Source organism: Rattus rattus, chromosome 6 (genome assembly GCF_011064425.1).
Source record: "Rattus rattus isolate New Zealand chromosome 6, Rrattus_CSIRO_v1, whole genome shotgun sequence".
Classification (NCBI taxonomy): Eukaryota; Metazoa; Chordata; class Mammalia; order Rodentia; family Muridae; genus Rattus; species Rattus rattus.
Window position 1 is genome coordinate 73,587,683 of NC_046159.1, and position 14,471 is coordinate 73,602,153.

General features: G+C 44.8%; 1 protein-coding gene across 1 annotated transcript in view; it reads right to left on the reverse strand.

Annotated features, from left to right (window-relative positions):
* The window catches only part of Dnah6 (dynein axonemal heavy chain 6), a 196,073-nt gene that overhangs the window by 137,364 nt on the left and 44,238 nt on the right, over positions 1–14,471 (reverse strand). The window contains 7 exon segments of the mRNA XM_032906333.1: positions 344–524; positions 1,426–1,545; positions 3,607–3,699; positions 4,563–4,775; positions 6,321–6,464; positions 8,932–9,045; positions 13,638–13,766. Of these exon segments, the coding sequence (XP_032762224.1) occupies positions 344–524; positions 1,426–1,545; positions 3,607–3,699; positions 4,563–4,775; positions 6,321–6,464; positions 8,932–9,045; positions 13,638–13,766 (994 nt within the window).

Here is a 14,471-nt window from a genome sequence, read left to right on the forward strand (position 1 = left end):
TGGTTCACACGCACAAAAAGACACAGGAGTGGGGGGGGGCTAGAGGGAGATCAACAGGAGTGGGATGAGGACAAGAGACTGTAATGGGGCTGAATATGATTAAAATACATGACACACATGCATAAAATGTCATACTGTAACTCATTATTATGCATAATTAGTATGTGCTAGGAAAAACCTTCAATTTCAATCTGTTACTTGAATTGCAACAAGTGTGTGTGTGTGTGTGTGTGTGTGTGTGTATTGCTGGATGTACCGCAGGCCAGTTAGAATTTTAGAGGTGATCACGTGTCAGATGAGCAGGGAACCCCCTTGTTCTGCTTGTTTGTTTTGGAGTTTCTACCTGGCTGAGTTGCAGCCCGGAGCGCATTAGGCAGCCGGTTGACCTTCCTCATGATTTCCTTCCATGACTTATCCACCTGAAGGAACATCTTGGCTTCTGCAGGCAGCTGCCTCTGGATATCTGGGGCATTAAAGATACTTTCTAGGTAGAGCCAGTTTCTCTGACAGTTCAGCCACTCTTCCTGGAGAAAAACATGGGACTATCAACATGGAGTTTCCAACCGGATATCCACTGGTTACACTGGAGATTGTGGCTTCGGGAACTACTACATCTTTCCCTTAGGAGCCGCTCACATCTCCCTATAGGTCCTTTGAAATAAAATTTCCTAAAGGAGCCCACTATTCTGTCCAGCCTGATTCCACCCTCTCTTTCCACTGAAGACTATTCTGAGTTGGCTGTATGGAAAGCCAGAGGGGTCACATGAAACATGCTTAAAGCGTGTAGAGGAAACATTCTGTTGGGAGGCAAGATGTTTCCCGGCAGAAGTCTGAAGGGTGGTCAGGCAACAAGTTCATGATGACTCCCAAACATATACAAGCACAGCCTAGAACCACCCAGGGAAAGCATCGTAATGAGGAGTTACCTAGATTGTCCTATCTTTGGAATATCACAGCTATGGGATTCCCTGAGCAGAGGGATCCAGTAGAAGCCAGGATCACTTCCTGACCAACACAGCTATGAGACTCCAGATGTATTGTACTTAACTGATAATTACGCTGCTAACAAATGTATAACTCCAGTTCCGTGGTATTTAATTTAACTCTGTAAACGTGACAGTAGGCTGCATAATGATAAAAACGGGCCAAGTGCCTGTGTGCTTTCTTCTCATTCTGAACACAACAAAATGTCAACAATTGAATCCTACACTTCTGAATTATATAATGGTAAAACAACAGTGTGTGTGTGTGTGTGTGTGTGTGTGTGTGTGTGTGTGTGTGTGTGTGTGTGACAAACCCAGGGCTTTGTACAGTTGGTCAATCCTTCTACCACTGAGCTGCGTTCTAGCCCCACAGAATCACTATTTCCAAAGGCTTTGTAGCCCTCCAGATCAAAGTCCAGGAGCTGAAATTTCCCCGACTTACCAGTGTTTGATTAAACAAGGAAAGTTGTTTCTGCCATTCATCCACTCGAGTCTTCAGGGGACCCACATATCGTGATGAGGCGATGGTTGCAACGTTGATGGTGCTATCGTCAAGAAGGACCTTCGGGGAGCAGAGGCCAGAACACGGGCAGAAGCATGAGTCTGTGAGCTCAAGGTATTTCAAATTCCAAGGGTCCATTTAAGGATAACTCATTTGAACAAATAATGTAGCCCCACCTACAGCTTCCTACACAGACACTGCCAAGCTTGTTCCTTTTCCTTGTGCTTACAACCCTGTATGTTCTCTCAAAGGTCACTGGGGGACACTTAACTAAGAGACCTGTGGAGGGTGTGTGTGTGTGTGTGTGTGTGTGTGTGTGTGTGTGTGTGTGTGTGCATGTGAACACACTCCTGTGCATAGGGGTGTGCATGCTCATGAATGCACATGCATGTGGAGCCCAGAGGTCAACCTAGGGTGATGTTCCTCAGGAACTTTGATTTTGAGACAGGATCCCTCAGTGGAATCCAGGACTCCCTGCTTAGACTTGACTGGATGGTCTGTGGGACTCAGAGATCCACATGCCTCTGACTCTTTAGTGCTAGGATAGTAAGCACACATCACCTCCTTGCTCCCTTGCTCCATTCCAGCTTTTTTTTTCTTTGAGTGAGTGAGTCAGATCTTAATGCTGGTATAGCAAATGTTACTGACCGAACCATTTCTGAGCCTCGCATCCTGCAGTCATTAATGGCACAAGTGTTTGCTTAGTTTAATGTTCTTCTCTTGCCCTCAACATTAGGCAACTGGCATCCCCTTTACAGTTTAGTTACTCTGGTAGGCTTTCATCTCTCAAAATGCCCTGTGCTTGCAACGATTGCAATCAATGAATAATTATTTTCCCTTATGTCATCTGCAGGAAGATGAAGCTGAATCCTCTAGAGGAAGTATTCACATCGCCCCCCTCCCTACTGCTCCCCACAAACAACAGCATCCCTCATAAAACATGTGGATTAAAAAAAAATGTGTTGGGGTTGGGGATTTAGCTCAGTGGTAGAGCGCTTGCCTAGGAAGCGCAAGGCCCTGGGTTTGGTCCCCAGCTCCGAAAAAAAGAACAACAAAAAAAAAAGTGTTGATCTGAAAAATTGAGTTGTTTAACTGGCACTGCTTGGCTCCTGGCTCCTGCACATAACTTGGCTTGCCCACCTGCACGCATAGCGTGATGTCTGATTTTGCCCTCTACTAACAATTTCATTTCTACCTCTGCCTTTTGTCCATTCTTACGACATGGCTATACCTTTAAGTTGGGCTGTAGGACTCCTTCCCTTTGCCTTTAGATTTTAAATGACTTAATGCTCTGAGCACATGGCTTAGATTTTATCTACCTAAATAGATAAAAGTGAGTTTAACTTCCCATCCAGCTGTGCACGTAAAATGCTCATGCATGTTATTTTGCAGTGCACGTGAAATGCTCATGCATGTTATTTTGCAGTGCACGTGAAATGCTCGTGCATGCTATTTTGCAGTGCACGTGAAATGCTCGTGCATGCTATTTTGCAGTGCACGTGAAATGCTCGTGCATGCTATTTTGCAGTGCTTTAAGTTCCACCTACTCCCTTCTCCATCTTCCATCTTTAATGTCGGTTGTCCTGGCAGCAAGAGTCTAGGAAGGACTCTTCTATCACTTCACACATAACTGACCACTTAATTCCTCAACTATAGGCCTGGAACTCCTGTGTGCTCATGTGCGCGCGTGCGCGCGCGCGCACACACACACACACACACACACACACACACACACCCCATTTTATTACTTTGGTCAATATTTGTGACTAAGTATTTGTGTCAGTTATTTACATCTTGTTTTCCAAATTAGCTTTTCCTTAGTGGCTCGTAGTTCATTTCCTCACCTTAATCTGTCACAGAAGCTGCAGGAGGCATGGTCAGGACTTCTATCACAAAACTGCTCTCCTCTGTCCTTCCTCCTCCCTCTCCTCCTCCTTCTTTCCTTCTTTATTTTGAGGCAGTCTTATTGTCTATCCCTGGCTCATTTAGAATTTGTTATGTAGCTCAGGCTGGCCTTGAACCTATAGTAATCCTCCTGCCGTTGATTCTCAGACACGGAGATTACAGGCAGGAGCCACCATGCCTGACTTACCACAAATATCCCGTAACCCAATTACGTACCTGTATGTCATCTGTGCCACCCAGGATAAATACGTCCTTCGAGTCACGGTGAGGAAGAATGACAAATTCTGTCGTTTTCCAAGAGTCTTCCACCTTGGAGATAGTTTAAGCATTGGGATATCTAATTCATGAGTGTCCAGATGCACAATAAAGGCTCGCGGAATGAAATAAGAGGGAACTGTAACTACCCTACTCCCCTCCTTATGACCCTTGACATTCTCAAGACCCTTTTCTTAGTCAGAAGCCACTAATGTTCTTGGTTTCCTCTGACTGTTCTTAATACAGATGAGATGCCGCTGATAATGTGTGCCTTACGCTTGTAAGCGGAGGGAAATGTTCATTTTACTTAGACACCCGGCAGGTAGGCATGCATGGTTAGGATAAGGATTTAGCATTATAAGTAGGAAAGTCTTCTCAATCTATTTTAAGGCAATTAGCCCAGCCTAACCTTCTCTGGGAGTTCAGAAAATAATATATTTTTTGTTAAAAAAATCTCTAACATGCAGTTCTTCATAAAAGCCAGCAGTAGCCAACCTTGTTGCTGTGAGTTCTGGCTGGGCTGTAGACTGAATATATCATACCAAATGGCGCATGCAAGAGGACAGCAAAGGCTGTTGCTTGTGATGCTGAAAATCCCACCCAGATAACACAGATCTTAGGAATCTTCATGTTTTAACCAGAAACCTTTACATTTCACATTTTGTGTGTGGATACTACATGTGTGTTTATGTGGGTATGTGTATGTGGGCACATATACACACATGTGCATGCAGAGGCCATTTCTTATTTATTTGTTTGTTTATTGCCATGGCCTCTGATTGGGCTGGAACTTTCTAAGTCGGCTAGGTTGACTGTCCCATGAGCCCCAGGGACCCATCATCCTGGCTCCATTTCCCTGGTGTTAAAATGGGACATGAAAAAGCCACACCACTGTGCCTGGCTTTTCCTTGACTTACCTTCTTAAGAATTATCTCTAAGGCAGCTTCCCCAGAAGCCTGTCCAGATATGTCCTGGATTTCTTGAGCAAAATCAAAGACGTGTAGTTCGGACAGCCTCTCTAAGGTCAGCGGAATTTCAATGTCCACTAGGAGGGCATCAACGGTTTGTTCAATGGCTGACCAATGCCGAGGTTTCAGTGTTGGGTTCCTCAAATCATTGATCACAGGAAGCTGGAAGACAGACATTTTCAGAGGCGCTGCCTCTGTAAAGAGTACAGCATGTGCAGGACTGACCTATGGTCATGCCTGCAAACACTCCAGCATGGATGGGGGAGGGGCTCAGGGTACCCCAGCTCTACCAGAGGAGCCGTTGGTAGCTGCTGGCTTCTGAGAGTGGGGATGTGGTCCTGCACAGGTCACCCATGATACACCGAGTGGTCCTTGACCCATGAACATACGGGTGGCATTTATCAGACTCAATGTCTGAAAAAGAGTGCGTAAGGTTGGGGAGGCAATGCGGTGGGAATCTGAGAGACGTTGGAGGGGAGGAATGATGGGTGGAATTGGTCAAAACGCATTTCAACCTATAGCATTTCAACCTATAGAGAGTTGAAAACAGCACCCTCATTTCTATAGAAAAGGAAATTCAGGAGAAGGATGCAAATGAAGGGATTTTAGTAAGACTGTGAGAACATTGAGTTTCAGGGCACTTAACTAATTCAAAAACTTGGAGAAAGTGGTAGTCACATGTTTCTCTGAAGACTAGAGCAGAGGCCAGAACAGAGCACCTCACTGGGTGGAGCCAATCTTGAGGACAGAGCCTCTCCCACAGGCTATCATTTGCCACATGTGGAGTGGAAAGCTGCAGGAAACGATTCTCAGTTGGGCACAAGAAAATAGGAAGGCGTAGGTCCAGGAGAAAGAAGCTGAAGGCAGCCTCTGGGACCCAGCTCACTCGAGAAACAGTAGGTATCGCTAGAAAATACAGGCCCAAGGTGCAGTGAGGCAGACTAGAGCACAGTCAAATCTCAAGCCAGCTGAACTCCTAACTGGGACTGATACAACCCAGCACACAAAGAGGTAAACAGAGGAAAATGCTCATCTCCAAGATTGCAGACCACAAGCCTCGGCGATCACTTGCTGCTGCAGAAGATGTCTGCATTTCAACAACAACCAAATAAAACAAACAAAAAACAAAAAGGCACACAGCAGAGCAAAATGACCAGAAGGAAATACGCCCGAGAGTCAACAGTGATCGGAATCAAACTCAGAAGTGGTGCACATGTTGGGAATAGCGCTTTTAAATTAACTACAGTGAATTTGTTAGAGGTCTCAGTGGAAGAGGGGGATGGCTGGCAAGGTCAGTATGGGGAGGTCAACTGGCTGCAAGCGCCTCGGACCAGCTGAGCGGGCTCACCCAATCCCTTTCTCCCCTTTAAGGACTGGCTTGGTTGCAACGCCAAGTTTCCAAACCATCCCTTTACGTGCACTGCCTGGCTTCCAGGACTTTTTCCACATGGAATGCATCTGGATGATGCCTCGCTGTGAGGAACAATAGTGCAAATGGACCAGGCTGTGTGCACCAGGCGTATTTGCTGCCTATGTGCTGAGGGGATCCTGACTTTGCCTGTCATGTACCAGACCCCGAGTGTCTCTTGTAATCATTATACTCCATTGCACAATTTACCACACTGGACTGTTATTTCTTTTTCCTGCAAACAAATCCCCAGGGCGTCTGAGTTTGGTTCTGAAATGATTCCCCTCGCCCTGCCTTACCTTTTCTTTCATTCTTTCCACCTTCTGTTTGAGCTGGGGCACCACACTGTTAGGTGGCAAGCCCTTTTCCAGCTGGGTCACAAATTTAGCGTATTTAGTGACTTGACCGTTTAGGACCTCTGGGTCCAAGCAGTCAAATTTGGACTGTGGGATTAAAAAAAAAAAAAACAAAACAAAACAGATAAAGCACACAATAAATGTCAAGCTTAAGTAGTATAAAAGTTTACTTTCATTTGAATTTTCCTGGCACTCCAAATTTTAAACCAAAGCAAATCTGTAGGTTTAGAAACAGCCATTCATAATGCCAACTGCTAATTCCTTTCCTAGCATTGTCTTCTTTGCTGTCAATACTGTGATCCTCAAATTACCAATAAAGACCAGAGCTGTCCCCATAGTCCCCAAGGCTGCCTAGACCATGTGGATGTCCAGGGGCTGTGCAGAACTAGCCCCACCCCTCAACAGCTGTGCCACTCAGGAGAGTGAGGTCCTGTACCTCCCCAGGCAGCACAGTGAGGCTGGGTATGAGGGAAAGAGCTGGGGAGAGCTGGTGGATTGTGAGGTTGAGTGGGCATAGGGATGGTGCCCTCCCTAGCTTGCCCCTTCCACCTGCAATAGTCAGGAGAGCTGTCCCAGAGGTCATGGGAGTGGGAGAGCTATCCCTGCCCCTCCTGTCTATAGCACTTGGGAGAGTGGGCCCTGAGCGTTGTGTTGCCTGGCAACACTGTGGAGATGGCCCTGCTGATGAGGCACGGATGAGACAGCCCTGAGGGTGTGAGTGTAGGAGAGCTCTCCCAGGCCCTTGCCACTTGCAGCACTTGGGAGAGTGAGCCCTGAGCCTCAACCTGGCAGCATGGTGTAGCTGGGTCTGGAGGCATAGATGGGGGTGAGCCAGTCCTGAGAACATAGCAGCAAGAGAGCTGTCTCTGCCTCTTGCCTATGGTGGCACTGAGTGGCCAGACGGAGCAGTGCTGGAGAGCTCCCCCTGGTGGTATGGCTAAGGAGAGCCAGTGGGCTGACCACTCAGCTGTCACCTAGGCCCAGATCCAGGGCTTTGAGTTGGTCCACGCCTAAATCTACATCATCTGTGAACTAACTGTTGGGGCAGGATCTCCATGACACAGGGTGACAACAGGATGACTGGGAGGAGACCCAGTGAGGATCCAATATAGATGGTGTCACAGAAGGAAGAGACCTCAAACCAGTTCATTGCAATGAACATTTGCAAATGACGATGTGTGGACAGAGGGGTACACTGTGGGACACACTGTGATACACTACAGCTTTCATGATGAGATGTTTTCTATGTTTTGTTTTGCTTATTGTTTGTTTGTGTGGTTTTTTGTGGGGGAGGGTGGGGAGGTTGCAAGGACAGAGGTGGATATGAGAGTATGGGGAGAGGAGTAGGACTGGGGTACATGATGTGAAACTCACAGAGAATCAATAAAATGTTTTTTTTTGTTAAATGCCCCTCTGGCTCTTCCATCATCTGGAATACATTTCCTGTGTCATTTGGTTTTTGATTTAGACATATGGCCTCTGGTTATAAGCATTACCTAGGTAGGAAGATTGAGGAGTGCAAAGTGTTTGTGAAACAGAAGGTATTTTCCACACATCCCTGCCATATTTGAGAGAGTGATACTTGAAAGCTGATCACACTGGAAGGTGCTCACATCTTCTGCTTCCTTTTCAAGTTTTGAATACAGGCAGATCCTTGAAACAGAGTCATAGTGGCTGTCATACTAGACTCCACGGATGAGTTCACTACCGAGAGTACTCCTCTCATTCTATCCTAGCAGTATGAACAAAATGGCGTCCTTCCATCAAGGACACTAAGAACAGAAGCCTAAGCTAACAGATCTCTAAAGTGAGTACATCACAAGTAAAATCCTCCAGAACCCTGGGATGTTTCATGGTAACACTGTGTTTAGAAGTGACATTGCAGTTAGATATCGTATCCCATGGCCCTTGGACACTTGCACCACGAAGCCCTCTTAAACAAAGGTGTCAGGAACTCTGCTTTGTAAGAAGAGTTTTTGCCTCGTATCATTTAACAACAAAGGGCCTCTTATATTTAATCAGAAGACTGATTGGTTTCCATAAAATCATACTTTGCATTATGCATAGCAATGCAATTGACACATTAAGTGACACTGTAATGGAAATAGTTTATAGTCTTAAACAGAAGAGAAAATGGAAAATTTCAGGTTCCAAAACCTCTTCCCCACTTTCTCTAAGTGGGTCAACATGACAGAGGCATCCAGTGACTAGTCGTGCCTCGATCCTACTGACAATGGCCAATGAAACTGAAGCGAAAGCCCAGGTTTCGTGACCACTGCTCCAAAGGAATCGCGTATGTTGAGTTCCTCTGGAATGTAAAAATGGACACATGAAATACGAACACGGATATAAAGCTATTTTTTCTTATTTGCTAGTTTCAACACCATCATAGCTATATTTTTCCCATGTCAGGTATGTAAATTCAACTTTCTGAATATTGAAGTACATATTTCATTGATTATCAGAAGACACTAGATAATTGAAATATATTTCATATTTTTAATATTTAGGAATTAATAAAAAAATACAACTACCGAGAGCTGTTTCCCCCTACCTTTAGCCACTCCTGCTGGAGTTTATCCCATTCAGACAAGGAATCCCAGAGCAGTTGTTTGAGCCTCAGTTCAGCACAGACTTCTTCCAATGCATCAAACTTGGACACTTCCACCTTTAAAATACAAGAACCAAGATGCGGGACTTAGATTTCAGACAGAACAACTTGTCCTCCAGGCAACTTTTGATGCTGTGATTTCCTGGAGGAATGTGGTTCCTAAATGAGGAAAGAAAAGGTAAGGGTGTGGCCACCAAAAGCTAAAAGCCCTATGAAATACTGCATACAGTATAGCTTTTCATTAGAGAAAGTATCACATGGCATTTTCTTACACCTTACATATCCTGAACAGGACCACTGTTGGAGAGCATTGGAGTATTCCGTTTTGGATGCTTGGTCTTTGGTGGGGATGGTGGTGGGGAAACAGATGAATCTTCATATTGGCTGCTTCGCCTCTGGGCTCCTAAGCTCTGGTGATGGAAGAGGAACCTATGTATGTGGTGGCTGCTGGAGGGAAGGTGGGAGGTTTAAGATCACAGAACAACCTCTCGGTTTCTAAGCACATGGAGTGTGGAGCCACCTTGTGGGAAGGAAGAATGAAGACATCCTGAAGGCCTTTTAGTTTTTATTACCTTGTTTGTTGATTTGTGTATATGGGTGGGGAGGTGTGGGTGATCTTGAAGACCAGAAAAGGTCATCTGATTCCCTGGAGTTATAGGTCATCCATTGTGCGTGCTGAGAATTGAAGACCTATCCTCTGGAAGAGCAGTGGGTGCTTTTAACCGTGGAGCCATCTCTCCAACTCCTGAAGGTGTTTTCATGAAAAATCATGTAAACACTGCTTTGGATTGGATGTGAGGAAGCTTCCATTGAACTGACTGAACAGAGACGGTTGGATTCTGTGATTAAACTAGAGCATTGGTATTGGGGATGTGGTGGTTTCAATGAAAATGGCCCCCATAGGGAGTGATACTATTAGGAGGTGTGGCCTTGTTGGATGAAATGTGTCACTGGGTGTGGGCTTAGAGGTTTCAGATGCTCAAGCCAGGCTCATCTCATATTCTCTCTCTCTCTCTCTCTCTCTCTCTCTCTCTCTCTCTCTCTCTCTCTCTCCTGATGCCTGCTGATCCAGATGTAGAACTCTCAGCTCTGTAGGTATGAGGGGGACATGAGCACGTGATTGCTTTTGAGTGCGTGTGTCATAAACTGGTGGCGTGTGTGGAGATTAAAGGACAGAGTGTGGTGTTGATCCTACCTTCCGCCTTGTTTGAAAAGGGATCTGTTGTTCTGTTGTTTGCCACTGCATACACCAGGCTACTTGCCCCGGGAGCCTCCGGGGATTATCCTGTCTTGGCTTCCTATCTTGTTGGAGGGGCCTTGGGATTGCGTTGGCTTCCCATGGATTTGTGGAATCTGAACTCAGTCCTCATACTTGTCCCCACTGAGCAATTGCTCATTCCATTGTTTTTCTTTAGATACCCCCCCCAATATTATGGTAAAAACATGTAACATGAGATCTACTTTTTGAGGAGATCTTTATGCATATAGTACTGTTAACTATGCTGTGTTAAAAACATTAGTAGCAGACTTCCAGTGCTTTTAGACTCCATGTTTATGAAAAATTATACTTTCTGAGCAAGCAACTTTCCGTTCCCCAGCCTATAGTGATCACGGTGGTAATTTCCACGTTGGTAAGAGTGCTTTACATATTTCACACACTACTTGATCTTCTGTGATTGACTCCTGTCACTAAGGGAAATATTGTGCAGGCTAGTCTATGTTGCTTATGACATAATTTGATTTTTCTTTCCTTTTCAGTGTGCCTGTGTGCATGTGTGTATTCATGTTTGTGCATATGCATGAGTGTATGCATGTGTGTTGAAGTGAGAGGGCTTCTTTTCAGGTTATAACTAACTAACTAACTAACTAACTAACTAACCAGCTGATTAATTGCTTCTGTACAAAGTCTCTCACTGGCCTGGAATTTACCAAGTAGCTCACATTGGCTGACCAGAGTGTCCAGGGATCTAGGTGTTTTTGCCCCCCTAGCTCTAGGATGTGTTATACTTGTAGATTCTTTAAGTCATGAGATCTAAGGATAAAACTCATGTTATTGTGCTTGCACGCAACAAACAAACAAACCCTCTTTCCTGGCTGAGCCATTCCTTAACCCTTTCCCCCTCCCTTTCTCTTGTTTTTAAAATTCTGTTTCATTTTTTAATTATGTGTGTCTCCATGTGGATTTGTGCACATGAGTGCAGGTACCCAAACAGGTCAGATTTCCCAGGTAGTTGTGAGTCACCCAGTCTGGGTACTAGGAACGGAACTCAGAGCCTCTGCAAGAGCAGTGTGAGCTCTCAACCTCGAATCATCTCCCAGGCCCTGTTTTGTTTTGTTTTGTTTTGTTTTTTGCTTATTTCCTTAACTGGCTTATGTTCATTGTAATTTCTTTCAAGCCCCGTGAGCATTTCTACTCCCGTGTACTGCCTTATATTCTTTCTCTTTCCTTCCTGATAATCTCCTTTTCCCCATCTCCCTTCTGGTCAGATACCTGCATTTTTTAAATGCTATCTATATAGAAGTTAGAATTCACGAACTAGGGGAAACCCATGGTATTTGTGGTTTTGACTTATTTCAATTACTATGATGGTTTCCATCCATTTTTCCTGGATATGACATAATTTCATTTTTCCTTAAGGCTGAGTAGAACTCCATGGTGTATACATATCACGTTTCCTTCATCCATTTATCTGTTGATGAGAATCTGGGCTGATCCTACAGCTTCACTACTGTGAGTAGTGCAGTATTAAATATGGGTGTGTAGGTATCTCTGTAGTATGTTAGAGTCCTTCAGATATATGCCCAGGGGTGGCACAGCTGTATTATATTTTTAGTGCCTGAGAAGCCCCATGCTAATTTTTATAGCTGTTAACGTAATTTGCATTTCTATCCATAGCATATCAGAGCTCTCTTCCCCCATATCCTCAGCGTTGCATGTTGGTGTCTGGTTAATAGTAATCACTCAGAGTAGGGCGAGATGATTGCAATGCACTTTTAATAGTCACTTCCTTGATGAATAAGGACGCTGAGTATTTTTCGTATGAGTATTGGTCATTTGTATTTCTTCATTTAAGAACTCTCATTTCACCCCGTTATCTCATTTATTAGGTTGTTTATTTTTGTGTATGTAGTACTTTGAGTTCATGATAAGTTCTAGACATGAATTTGTCAGATGTAGTTGCAAAGCTTCTCTCCTATTCCTCGGGTTGCCCTTCACTTCGCTTCCTTTGCTCTGCCGAAGCGCGTCAATTTCATGCAGCCTCACCTGTCAAGGCTTGGTTTTATTTCCTTAGCAGAGTCCTCTCCAGAAAGCCCTCGCCTGTGCTGACATCCTGAAGTGTTTTCCATGACAGCTTTAGGCCTTACGCTGAGGTCTTTTACCCATTTTTTTAAAGTGATTTTTGTACAGGGTAAAGGATGAGGATCTTGTTTTATTTCTAATATGCGGGTACCCAGTGCTTATAGTACCATTTTTTTTGAAGAGGCCTTCCCCCCCTCCAATGTATGTTTTTGGTGTTTCTGCCAAAAGCAGGGTGGCTGTGGTTGTGTGGGTTTATCTGACTCCTCTGTTTTTCCCCGCTGACCTACATGTCGGCTTCTGGGCCAGGAGAATCCTGGTTTAGTGTCCGTGGCTCTGCAGCGCTGCGGTGCTCCAGCATCATTCTGTCTGCTCACGATTGCTTCAGTTTTCTATGGTCTTCTGTGCTTCCATATGGGCTTTATCCCTCACTCAGGTCCTACATCTGTCTCATGGCCTGGCACTAAGCAGGTTGCTCTTCACGTGGTTTTACTAAGCTCTGGCCTCGGGAGTAGACTCTGCCTAAGGACTCTGGAGTGAGCAGGTGTGTCGCCAAGGGGCAGGCGCCCTCCTGCACGTTCACTTTTCTTTCATTTACCTTGTTGCTCTCTGTTTAAGGCGTGAGCATCTCTTTGGTCTCCTCTTTCTCTCTTTTCACCCTTAGCCTTCCGAACCTACATTTTGGGACCCATCTTATCTTCTTCTTTCATGGAATACCAGGACAAGTCAGGCAAAGCTTGTGGATCAAAATGCATCCAAATGCCCAAGAAGCTTGAATTTTACTTAAGAAAAGCTAGGGGGCTTTAATTAACCACATTTTGAAATGCATGCACATTTTAACATAGAAACTGCAGGGAGGGGGGTTGGTTGAGAATTTCCCATAACAAGAGGATATTTTGTCTCTCGTGTATACTAATATTTTTGTGTACATATGTGTTTTCAGTACACATGCATATGTGTGTTTGTGTGCACATGTGCATGTAGAGGCCCACTGTTGATGCCAGACATTCCTGGATTGCTATCTGCCTCCTATTTTGAAGCACTGAACCCAGAACTTGCCAGTTCTTCTAGTCCAGCTAGCAAACTTGCCCCAGGGATACCCTGTCTCCACCTCCCGATTACTGGGATAACAGGCAGGCTGCTACATCCTTCTGGCTTTCACTTGGGTGCTAGTGTGGGAGATCCAAACTCATGTCTTCACATTTATGTACGGAGCACTTTGCCTGCCATGTCTCCAGCCCTCTCGTGTGCTTGTGTCCCCTGAGTCATTCTGGTCACATTGTTGAGAGGACGTATGCATAAATGCGTGTGTGCATGCACTGCAGAAGCAGAGGTGAACAGCTGCAGTTACCTTGAAATTCTTCTGGTAGGATTTGTACTGAAAGGCGCGTTTCTGAAGGTCATCCAGAACGGACTGCAGGTCACTCAGCATCGTCTTTATTTTCTCCGGGTCAGCACTAATATCCAAGATCTGTGGATCCTGTAAAGTCAACATGGTTTCTGGTTAGGCAGCTTATTTGTTCATGACGATTAGGTGGATCAAGAGATGTGTTTCCAAAAATGCATTTGCCTTAATTCTCTTTCTCTCTGCCTCTTAGAAATGTGTTTTAAAAAATGGTTGTTTTTTTTTAATGTTATGTATCAGCATAGGAAAAGTAGAGAATTGTAGAAAGACATGGAACAGGGACCTAACACTGTTTTTAAAACAGAATGTAGAGGCTGGCAAGATTGCTCAGTGGGTAAAGGCACTCACTTCCAGCCCTAATGACTTGAGTTCGATCCCTGGGATTCGAATCATAATACAGGTACAAGGGTACAAGATGCCTTCTGACCTTCATGTACCTGTGCCCTGGCTCATGTGTGCCCACTCTACACCCCCCAGGGTTCCCCCACATACAAACACTATCATAAGATAGAACCTAGTACAGTCTCCTTCATTTCCTACTTGAAAAAAAAAATGCTGTGGTGATCTGAATATGTCAGGGGAGAAAAAAGACAGTTGTGACATAAAGAAAGTTGCCTTTTCAAAATAAAACAACAGAAAATGCTTTGAATTAGGAGAGAGGGTAAGGAAAATCAGATTCTCTCAGTATTTTCTCACAGTGTGCTTCTGGTACCAAATGTGTGTGAGTTCCCAGCAGACCAAGCAGCTATGCAGCAGCACCCTGGGGTGGGGAGGTTATGA